Source organism: Octopus sinensis, linkage group LG4 (genome assembly GCF_006345805.1).
Source record: "Octopus sinensis linkage group LG4, ASM634580v1, whole genome shotgun sequence".
NCBI classification, from domain to species: Eukaryota; Metazoa; Mollusca; class Cephalopoda; order Octopoda; family Octopodidae; genus Octopus; species Octopus sinensis.
The window spans coordinates 20,672,685-20,685,466 of record NC_043000.1 but is presented as its reverse complement, the minus strand read 5'-3'; the positions used below and the strand labels follow the sequence as shown (position 1 = coordinate 20,685,466).

The 12,782-nt window shown below is 38.9% G+C and overlaps 1 protein-coding gene across 1 annotated transcript in view; it reads right to left on the bottom strand.

The window, feature by feature from the left end:
* Positions 1-11,750, bottom strand: part of LOC115210297 (reelin) — a 254,404-nt gene extending 242,654 nt beyond the window's left edge. Inside the window, exons 1-3 of the mRNA XM_036501881.1 lie at positions 11,700-11,750; positions 9,974-10,203; positions 923-1,154 (exon numbers count right to left, since the gene is read on the bottom strand). Coding sequence (XP_036357774.1) covers positions 923-1,154; positions 9,974-10,190 — 449 coding nt within the window. The 5' untranslated portion in view covers positions 10,191-10,203; positions 11,700-11,750. The remainder of the gene's footprint in view (positions 1-922; positions 1,155-9,973; positions 10,204-11,699) is intronic.
* Positions 11,751-12,782: the final 1,032 nt, after the last annotated feature.

Below are 12,782 nucleotides of genomic sequence, written 5' to 3'. Positions count from 1 at the left end.
AACTTCTGCTGACTCTTTCGCCACAACTTTCTCTCACTCTTTCCTCCTGCATCTTGCAGCTCACCTGCAATGGACCGGCATCCCATCCAGGTGGGGAACTTATATACCAAGGAAACCAGGAAACTGGCCCTAATGAGCCGGGCATGGCTCGAGAAGGAACAAACAACAGCAAACTTCACTATATGTTATTCCTAATATATGATCAGGATTAAGGTGGATAAATTATCAGAATTATTGGAACTTCAGACAAAATGCCTGTGGTATTTAGGTACAGGCAATTTACATTCTGAGTTCAAAGTCTGCAAGGATCATGTTTAGTTTTTATCCTTCAAGGATGATAAACTAGGGGTCAGGTACCCACTGTATTACAGAAGCATTGCATTCATGAAAATGTTGCATTAACATGGAGTTCCATAATGTGAAAAATAGTTTTTGGTTGCCTTCCATATTCATTGATTTTCATTTAGCATTGGGAAAAAAGGATTGGTTTTTATGGAATGACACATTATGGCAAGATTTGGAAGAGTGTAATGCTTTTGTAATGTAAGTAAAAGTGAAAACTGTCAAGTACTAGAATTGATTCCTATAATACATGCCAGATGTGAATTGAATTATTACAGAAGAAATGTGGATTTGAGAAAAATTTTTATCTTTCTTCAACATTGTGCCATATTTGATAGCATGAAAGATGTGCATGGGCATATTTGATGCATCCCAGCTTCAGCATTGCATATTCAGGAAGAAAAGATTTTAGTGCATCAAAGCATGCAATATTTACGATGACTTTGCATATAGAACCCAGAGTGATTTTTTTTGCCTGACTTTTCGTTAAAAAAAGCATGTCTTATATACTATCAAATTCTATAATTTAGCAGGAATAGATTTATTGACGAACATGATGTTAAAGTAAAACTCTACATACCGAAAATTGACGCATCCTGTTCCAGATGGAGGTGCAATCCACTGAAACTGCAACTGGTATTCTGGGGTATTATTGGAATGTGAATAAATTGTGGAACACATGAAACTTTCACCTTGAACAGGTAAGCCAGGGGCTACTGGCATATAAAGAATCTTTTTACGTACATCCTCCGATAATGAGTAGAGGCCAGTCAGTAGAAAATTATCAAATGTGTTACTGGATTGAATGGTGACTTGCAAAAGAAAAGAAGAAAACAAAAGAAAAAATTATTATGCATTAGAAAATTAAATTTAATTAATAAAGACATAACGAAATTATCATAGCTAGGTGGAAGGTGATAAGGGCAGTCTACCCTGAGTAACACTTTCTGGGGGCAGTACTTTTGGGTTTGCTGTAAAACTGTGTAGGCAGTGACAAACTTAAGGGCTATTCTAGGTATCACATATTCTAGCCACAGCACTGATTAGGCAAATTTGTAGAGACATCTGAGCTCATTGCTACAAGTATAACCTCTAAGGGAGAATTATTATGATTGGTACCAAGCTCAAACAGTATCTGGACTGATTTACTATTGGTTCAGCAACCCTCATCAGGTTCTTTTGGGTGACAGGAAGACCTCTATTTGACCAAATTGTGGTCTAATCACAATGCTAGATGTTAATTTTTCCAAACTGATTAACACAGAGGGAGCCTTTATAAGGCTTTCAACTTTCAAGGTATACATACATGCACACACACACATGTATATAGTACAGATGTTATATTGCAATACTACACAGTGACTGTGTGAGCTACAAAATCCTCGTTGCCACTGTTATGTTGCATGTTTGGATGACCTCTACTCAACAACTCGACTTCTAGACTTCTCCATCTCCCTCTATATCTAGGTATTGGACTAGCCTACTTCATCGTCTGGGGGTGTCCACATAACAACAAGAAAATACAACACAAAGATGAAGTAAAAGAAAAAAAGAACAGATGATATTAGACTGACATTCAGGGAAAAGGTAAAAAAGAATAAAATGTCTCCTGCATTTCAAGAATTCACTTTTCTTCTGAAAGATAAGATAGCCAAGGAGAGAAAAGAACGGAGAAGGAAATATGGAGAAATAGAAACACATGTGTATCCAACTATCAAGGCATACATACATAAATACATACATGCACACACATACATACATACATACACACACATACATACATACATAGACACACACATACATACATACATACAAACATAAATACATACATGCACACACACATACATACATACACACACATACATACGTACATACATACATACATACATACATACATAAATACATACATGCACACACACATACATACATACATACACACACATACATACATACATACATACATACATACATACATATACATACATACATACATACATGCATACACACACATACATACATACATACATACATACGTACGTACATACACACACACATACATACATACATACACACACATACATACATACATACGTACATACATATATACATACATACATAAATACATACATGCACACACACATACATACATACATACACACACATACATACATACATACATACATACACATACATACGTACATACATACATACATACATACATACATACATAAATACATACATGCACACACACATACATACATACACACACATACATACATACATACATACATACATACACATACATACATACATACATACATACATACATACATAAATACATACATGCACACACACATACATACATACATACATACATACATACACACACATACATACATACATACATACATACATACATACACACACATACCTACATACACACACATACATACATACATGTGTGTGTGTGTATGTGTGTGTATGAATGTATGTATGTCTGTATACATTGCTGAAAAGCATAGGCTTGAAACATCAAAGACTTTTCCATTCTTCCTGAGTGCTAAAATAATACACCTGCTTGTTGTTCCTTCATCTGTCTTCGTCCTTTGATTCCTGTAAATTTCAACCAAACATACATACACATATATATCATCCTCATCATAATCATCATCATCATCATCATCATTTAATGCCTGTCATCCATGCTATTATGTGATGGATGGTTTGATAGGAGATGGCCGCCAAAAAGCTTCACCAGGTTCCATTGTCTGTTTTAGCATGGTTTCTTATTTCTTTGTTGCTCACAAGGAGCTAAACATAGAGGGGACAAACAAGGACAGACAGAGGGATTAAGCTGATTACATCGACCCCAGTGCGTAACTGGTACTTAATTTATCGACCCCGAAAGGATGAAAGGCAAAGTCGACCTCGGTGGAATTTGAATTCAAAACATAACGGCAGATGAAATACTGTTAAGCATTTCGCCTGGCATGCTAACGTTTCTGCCAGCCCGCTGCCTTATAGCATGTTTTAGCATGGTTTTTATGGCTGGATGCTCTTCCTAATGCTACCCACTTTACAGGTTGTAATAGGTGCTTTTCCTATGGCACCAGTATTGTAGCCATGCTAGGGCACCACTTTGAAGAATTTTGTTAGACAACTTGACTAGAGTGCTTATGTTTTTAAGCTTGGTTCTTATTCTACGAGGGTGAGTCAAAAAGTACTGCCATTTTGTTTAGGACAGGTATAATTTCCAACAAAGGAATATGTATCATACATCAAAATGAAGCTGTACCTCCGTGGATCACATCCCCACTTCTCAATATGGTCACTATTTCTCTCAATAGCAATGTTCCACCTTCGAATGAGAGCATGTATCCCTACCCTGTAAAATTCTGTTGACTGTTCTTTGAGTCACTTCTTCACTACAGTTTTCAATTCTGCGTCACTGGAATAATGTTTGGCTCACAGACCATTTTTCATGGGGCTGAAGAGATGATAGTCTGAAGGTGTTAAATTATTCCAGTGACTAGGAAGTGAAAACTGTAGTGAAGAAGTGGTTCAAAGAACCGTCAACAGAATTTTACGAGGCAGGGATACATGCTCTCATTCGAAGGTGGAACATTGCTATTGAGAGAAACAGTGACTATGTTGAGCAGTAGGGATGTGATCCACAGAGGACCAGCTTCATTTTGATGTATGATACATGTTCTTTTGTTGGTAATTATACCTGTCCGAAACAAAATGACATTACTTTTTGACTCACCCTCGTATCAGTGTCTTTTGCTGGACTGCTATGTTACAGGGATGTAAAATAAGCAAACACCAGTTGCCAAGCAATGATTGGGGGCATACAGACACATACTCACACAAATACAGAAATATATGATGGCCTCTTTCAGTTTCTGTCTACCAAATCTGCTCATAAGGTTTTTGTTGGCCTGAGGCTATAGTAAAACCATAAAAAACACCATTTGAGTGTGGCCGTCGTCAGTACCACCTGACTGGCCCTCATGCCGGTGGCACGTAAAAGCACCCACTACACTCTCGGTTGGTGTTAGGAAAGGAATCCAGCTGTAGAAACTCTGCCAGATCAGATTGGAACCTGGTGCAGCTATCTAACTCGCCAGTCCACAGTCAAACCGTCCAACCCATGCCAGCATGGAAAGTGGACGTTAAATGATGATGATGATGATGATGATGATTATCTATATATTATTTGATTGACCACCATGCATCCATTTCCAAGATAGTTTATATATATATATAAGGCGGCGAGCTGGCAGAAACGTTAGCACGCCGGGCGAAATGCTTTGCGGTATTTCGTCTGCCGCTACGTTCTGGGTTCAAATTCCGCCGAGGTCGACTTTGCCTTTCATCCTTTCGGGGTCGATTAAATAAGTACCAGTTATGCACTGGGGTCGATGTAATGGACTTACTCCGTTTGTCTGTCCTTGCTTGTCCCTTCTGTGTGTAGCCCCTTGTGGGTAGTAAAGAAATATATATATATATAAAACCTTGAATGGAAATCGTATAGTTGTGGTTTGATGACAGGAAGGGCCTCTATGTGGTTAATTTACCTGCTAGACATAGAAACCAAATTTCCCTCAGATTAGAGCCTGCCACCTTATATAAGACTCAGTTGTGTAGTCATACGTTTAAAGATGTAAAGACAGATGGCGTTCGGATCAAGGTCAGAATATATTATTATTCATAGGTCTGCTGGATGCCAGGCTTGACCTGAGGCCAAGCTACAGCAACAATGGCAACAGCAATAACAACAAAACAATTGCAGTTGTTGAAGCATTCTGGGTAGATTCTCATTCCTAATTCATTTCATGCCTTGTTGATACAATTAACTTAGAGAACCTTTATTGTTCAGGATTAATTAAAGCAAAATTACTAATTTTCTGTTATGATCATCATTGTCAAATTCATCATCATCATCATCATCATCATTGTCGTTATCATCGTCATCATCATCATCTTCACCACCACTACCACCACCATCATCATTATCATAATCATTGTCGTTATCATCGTCATCATCATCATCATCACCACCACTACCACCATCACCATCATTGTTATCATCATCATCATAATCATTGTCGTTATCATCGTCATCATCATCATCATCACCACCACTACCACCACCACCATCATTGTTATCATCATCATCATCATCATCACCACCACTACCACCACCACCATCATTGTTATCATCATCATTATCATCATCATCATTGTCATTATCATCGTCATCGCCATCATCATCATCATCACCACCATCACCACCACCACCATCCTCATTGTTATCATCATCATCATCATCACCATTGTCATTGTCGTCGTCGTCGTCCCCCCCTCCTCCTCATCATCATCATCATTAAAGTCGTCATGGGAGCCATCACTACTGCTGTTGTCTGCCCTACCAGCCTTCCCATCATCATCATCATCATCATCATCATCATCATTATCATCATTATCATCATCATCACCACCATCACCATCAACATCATTATCATTATCCGATTGTCATTAAAGCATTTCATTGGACGACTAAACAGAGATGAAAGTGATTTGCTGTAAATGAACAAGCATCTTAACTTTAGTCATTACACAGGGAAAGAATTAAAGATACACGATGATAACAATGATCATAATGATGACGATGTCAGTGATGCTGATGATGATGATGAAAATAGCAATGATGATAATGATGATGATGACTATGGCAGTAATGATGGTTTTCCAGTTACTAAATTCAGTCGCTCATATTCAGTTACAAATCATTTTTGTAGTGTGGTGGAAGCACTCCGTCGGTTACGACGATGAGGGTTCCGGTTGATCCGATCAACGGAACAGCCTGCTCGTGAAATTAACGTGTAAGTGGCTGAGCATTCCACAGACACGTGTACCCTTAACGTAGTTCTCGGGGATATTCAACGTGACACAGAGAGTGACAAGGCCGGCCCCTTGAAATACAGGTACAACAGAAACAGGAAGTAAGAGTGAGAGAAAGTTGTGGTGAAAGAGTACAATAGGGATCACCACCATCCCCTGCCGAAGCCTCGTGGAGCTTTAGGTGTTTTTGCTCAATAAACACTCACAACGCCCGGTCTGGGAATCGAAACCGCGATCCTATGACCGCGAGTCCACTGCCCTAACCACTGGACCATTGCACCTCCAAATTTTTGTAGTAGAGTTCATTTAAAAAGAAAATGTAAAATACTTCTTGATTTATTTTAATACTTATTACTCTCTCTCTCTCTCTTTTAACTCTTTTACTTGTTTCAGTCATTTGACTGTGGCCATGCTGGAGCACCACCTTTAGTCGAACAAATTGACCCCAGGACTTATTCTTTGTAAGCCTAGTACTTATTCTATCAGTTTCTTTTCCCTGAACCGCTAAGTTACGGGGACGTAAACACACCAGTATCGGTTGTCAAACCCCCCCCCACACACACACATATATACATATATATGATGGGCTTCTTTCAGTTTCCATCTCCCAAATCCACTCATAAGGCTTTGGTTGGCCCAAAGCTATAGTAGAAGACACTTGCCAGGGTTGGCGTTAGGAAGGGCATCCAGCTGTAGAAACTCTGCCAGATCAAGATTGGAGCCTGGTGCAGCCATCTGATTCACCAGTCCTCACTCAAATCATCCAACCCATGCTAGCATGGAAAGCGACATTAAACGATGGTGATGGTGATGATGGTATATGTGTGAGTGTGTGCACACAAAAGACTTCTAACAAATTCACAAGTATTTCATTTTTCTACAACCGCAATTATCCTGAATTCACAAGGCATTGTTTAGGGCGGGGCAGTGGTAGAAGACATTTCTTCAAGGGCCATGTTGTGGAACTGAACTCAAAACCCTGTGGTCGTAAAGTGAGCTTCTTTACCTCACAGCCATGTCTGCACATACACTATTGCATGATTGCAACATGATTGCAAAGCAAACTTCTTAACCCCATAGCTATTCCTGCAGACTAAACACACTGGCACTCTGGTCATGTCTAAGGCTCTGTATTCATCATGATTGTTAAGATATTTGAGCAGCATCTCAATTATTGAGAAAGATGCATTGTTGCCCGATTGAGAAGCAAGAAAAATATGCATTTCACTTTGAATTCATTTTCATTTTCTAAAATTCAGGATTATTAAAGAAAAATGAAATAGTCATAGAATGTTGTCAACTTAATGTGACAGTCCCATAAAAGGGAAGAATGCTACTGTTATTTAGCCCTTAGAAACACTGTTGGACTTGACACATTTCCTGTGTCCTTATGTTTTCAAAGTGGAGACAAGCACCTCCACCCTGCAAAACCAGCACCCAGAGACTAGTTTCATGCTGCTACTGCATAAATCTCTCTGAGAGATTTAGAAATATATTATTTCTTAAAATGAAATACTTCCTTCTAATTTTTGCACAAGCGCAGCAATTTTGAAAAGGGGATGCAAGTTAGTTACCTCGACCCCAGAAACTAACTGGTATTTATCTTATTGACCCTGAGAGGATGAAATGCAAAGTTGGCCTCAATGGAATTTGAACTCAGAATGTAAAGAACTGGAAGAGATACTGCTAAATATTTGTCCTGTCATGCTAATGATTCTACCAGCCCATTGCTTTAGTGAAATGATATACTCAACACTAGGGTAGGCCTATGGCCACTAGTGTAGCTAGAGTGTGTGCTGCTTGGGTCGGCCCTTCTGTTTGCTGTCCCCAGACTCTACAAAAAACACATATTACCTACAGCAGACCCAAAAGTCGTGCATTTCCAGTATTTTTTTTTATTATATAATATCAGGAATTATTGCATACTGCACTAGATCAATACAATCTATTCTGGCTTATAGCCTACAAGAGGATGAAAAGTGCTGCCCCTTTAAAAGTGCCTACCAGGGTGGAATGCCCCTACTGTTCCACACAACCCCAGCTATGTTAGTGCCTATGGTCCCTCAGTTCAGAAGTTCATTTCCTTTTGTTTCTCTTTTTTAGTCCATCATCCATCACTGGTTTGCCATGCTGGGCACCACTTTCATCATATTACTCCCTTTTGCACACTGAGTGGACTAGACCAATGTGAAATGAAGTGTTTTGCTTGAGAACACTAGACATCTCCTGGTTCAGGAATTGAAACCACAATCTTACAATCATGAGTCTAACACTCAAACCTAGTGGTTCTCAACCAGAGTCCATATGGCCCCTGAGGGTCCACATAATATTTTGTTGTTAAAATTTATCTCTCTCTATATAAACGGCAGTTTGTCTGTGCGTTTTCTGTGTGTCTGTTTGCTTGTACCCTCACCCTGACCACGGCTTTCAACCGATTCTGATGAAACTTGACACACACATAGCCCAATGTCATAATTCAAAACTAACGCAGCGAAAATTTTGAAAAGTTCCCCCAGTTCTGAAAACAATCGATAAATTCGACATGGGGTCGAGAATCAGAAACACAAACCGCAAACTGTCTAGGGGACGCAACTCCACCTTTTTTAACTAAAAAAAAATTTACCATCATTTTTTTCCATTTTTTTGCTATTTTTTGGCTATAACTCTCTAAAAATGCTTTATAGTTATTTCCCTTACAAACCTGAGCAACGCCGGGTGATACTGCTAGTCTGCAATAAATTGGTTATATTTCTATCATACAGTTCTTTTATTCTTTTACTTGCTTCAGTCAATTGACAGTGGCCATGCTGAAGCACCACCGTTTAGTCGAAGAAATCGAACCCTGGACTTATTCTTTGTAAGCCTGGTGCTTATTCTATCAGTCCCTTCTGCTGAACCGCTAAGTTATGGGGACGTAAACACACCAGCATCGGTTGTGAAGCGATGGTGGGGGGACAAACACAAACATAGACACACACACATAAATATATATATATCATCATCATCATCATCATCATTGTTTAACGTCCGCTTTCCATGCTAGCATGGGTTGGACGGTTCAACTGGGGTCTGGCAAGCCCGAAGGCTGCACCAGGCCAGTCAGATCTGGCAGTGTTTCTACAGCTGGATGCCCTTCCTAACGCCAACCACTCCGAGAGTGTAGTGGGTGATTTTATGTGCCACCGACACAGGTGCCAGACGAAGCTGGCAGACGGCCACGCTCGGATGGTGTTTCATATATATATATATACACACACACATAGGATGGCCTTCTCTCAGTTACTGCCTACCAAATCTATTTACAAGGCTTTGGTCAGCCCAAAGCTATAGTAGAAGACACTTGCTCAAGGTACCATGCAGCAGAACTGAACCCAGAACCATGTGGTTAGAAAGCAAGCTTCCTACCACACAGCCACCTAAATAACACCTAAATAACAACTGAAAAATATTTCATTGAAATCCATTTGATACAGACTGCATATGCATTAAGAACATATTTCATTCTTTGATACAGATCATACACAAATCACAATTTCTATCATGTATTCGATTAATAACCTTATAAATTAAGTGTCACTTTAAACAGATGATCAGCATGAATGGGTTAATGATAACTAAGTTATTTTACTAAATTCTTTATTATATTTAAAATTAATTGAAAGAAACACAGAGCATCTCAAAATAAATACAGTAATAAAAGGGTTAAGTTAAATGTTCTACTTACTCTCATATATATGACCCGGTTCATAATATTCTGGGTTTCCTTTGATTGATACACTCAAAGAAATCTCTCCTTTGTCTATACCCACGTCTTTACTTAGTCCGTTTATGTTACATAGGAAGAAAAATGGTTGAATGTGAGGGAAAGCCAATGAGCAGCTGGCTGAACACAGCAGAACTAGCAGTGAGATGTATAGGTTGCTTTTCTTCTTAGAATGCATTGTTTTCAGACACCTGTGGAAATACAAAAGAACAGGGAATACTTCAGGTTTAAAACTACGATAAAACATTTAGTTGTATTTAGGAATGGTCATGTTGCCAGTTTAGCCAATAAAAACACTTGCACTATATATTTGGTGTTAATTTGCTTCAGTTTTATTTATTTTTTACATTAATCTTATTTCGGCCAGAGCTGTTTCGTCACACTTCTGTGACCTCATCAGTGGTATTTTGCTTTCTTCTTTCTTATTTGTGTGTCTCGAAAGAACTCTGGCCGAAATAAGATTAAGATTAATGTAAAAAATAAATAAAGCTGAAGCAAGTGAACACCAAATATATAGTGTGTGTGTTTTTATTGGCTAAACTGGCAACATGACCATCCCTAAATACAACAATATCTGTTTCAACACATGATTTCACATCAAGAATCTTGCAAAACAAATATATAAACGTAAAAAACCTTTAGTAAAACAGGAAAAAGATGTTTATTTATAAATGCTCCTTGGTTAAGCATTGGTTATAAAAGGATTGGAATCAACTATTTCTCTCTTCATACATTCTAAAGAACTCAACAAAGTTTTGCAATGTTTGGTAATTTGCAATGAATGAATTCTTTTGATTCTTTTATTCTTTTATTCCTTCATTTTTTTTATTCTTTTATTTGTTTCAATCAATGGACTGTGGTCATATGGAGCCAATGCCTGGAAGGGTTCAGTCAAACAAATCCACCCCAGTACTTTATTTATTTATTATTTTTTGAAGACTGGTATTTGTTCTATTGGCCACTTTTGCCAAAAAAAATTAGGTTATGAAGACATGAACAAACCAACAATGATTGTCATGTTGGGGATGGGGACAAACACACACACACACACACATGCATATGCACGCACATGCACACACACAAGCAATATGTACATACATACATACATATATTAAAAAAAATATTTTTTTTCATCTAGTTTCAGCTCACGAGCTGTGGCCATGCTGGGGCACTGCCATTTGGTGTTGCTACATAATTTTACTTCATGCATACATTTTAGCAATTGACATTTGGTGCATGAGAGAGTTTGATGCAACTGCCCTCATCTGCATCTCCTGCCGCGAAGTTGGTTCATCTGGGACACCTAACAGGAAGAGGTCCAGCTTTATTTTGAAGACACCTACATCAACCCCATGCAGGTCTCTCAGGTCCTGATGGATTCCCACACAGTTCCTATCAACCAAATTCACTCGCAAGACATTGGTTAGTCCAGGGCAATAGTAGGAGACATTTGGCCCAAAGTGGTATACAGAGGAACTGAACCTGAACCTACAGGGTTGCAAAGCAAACATTTTGACAATACAGCCATGACTGACCTATGTTAAAAAAAAATAAATTAATAGTCTTTTACCTTTTAATGGTTCTAACTGCAGATTGGGATTTTCTGACAATGCCAACTCTTAATTTAACTTCTAAACAGAAATAAGCATAAACGCAGGCATAGCTGTGTGGTAAGTAGCTTACTTACCGACCATACGGTTCCGGGTTCAGTCCCACTGCATGGCACCTTGGGCAAGTGTCTTCTGCTATAGCCTCGGGCTGACCAAAGCCTTGTGAGTAGATTTGATTGATGGAAACTGAAAGAAGCCCATCGTATATATTAATTATATATATATATCATCATCATCATCATCGTTTAACATCTGTTTTCCATGCTAGCATGGGTTGGACGGTTCGACCGGGGTCTGGGAAGCCTGAAGGCTGCACCAAGCTCCAGTCTGATCTGGCAGTGTTTCTACAGCTGGATGCCCTTCCTAATGCCAACCACTCTGTGAGTGTAGTGGGTGCTTTTTACGTGCCATTGGCACAGGGATCACAACTACAATTTCCATTGATTTTTGATGTTGATGTACTTGACTCAATAGGTCTCCTCAAGCACAGGGTCGAAATGGTGTTTCTTTATTTGCCACCTGCACAGGAGTCAGTCCAGTGGCACTGGCAACTGCCGGGTGCCAGTCATAGGGTTGGTTCAATTTTGGTATATGTATGTGTGTATATGTTTGTGAGTCTGTGTTTGTCCCTCTACCATCACTTGACTACTAATGTTCGGCAAAAGGGAGAGATAGAATAAATACTAGGCTTATAAAGAATAAGTCCTGGATTCGATTTATTCGACTAAAGGCGGTGCTCCAGCATGGTCACAGTCAAATGACTGAAACAGGTAAAAAAATGTAATATCAAACTCTTTCTGATATATCTTAATATCAGGTATTCTAATATTTAGATATTCTAATAACTCAATATTCGATATTCTAATCAACATTTAGTTTGAATCCTTAGTTTTATATTGGTTTCAAATTTTGGCACAAGGTCAGAAAATTCGGTGGGGGGGGGAGTTGAGTAAGTCAGTTACATTGACCCCAGTGCTCAACTTTCACTGAGGTCGACTTTACCTTTCATCCTTTCGGGGTCGATCAAATAAGTACCAGTTACGCACTGGGGGTCGATGTAATCGACTTAATCCATTTGTCTGTCCTTGTTTGTCCTCTCTGTGTTTGGCCCCTTGCGGGTAGTAAAGAAATAGGTACTTATCTCATCAACCCTGAGAGGA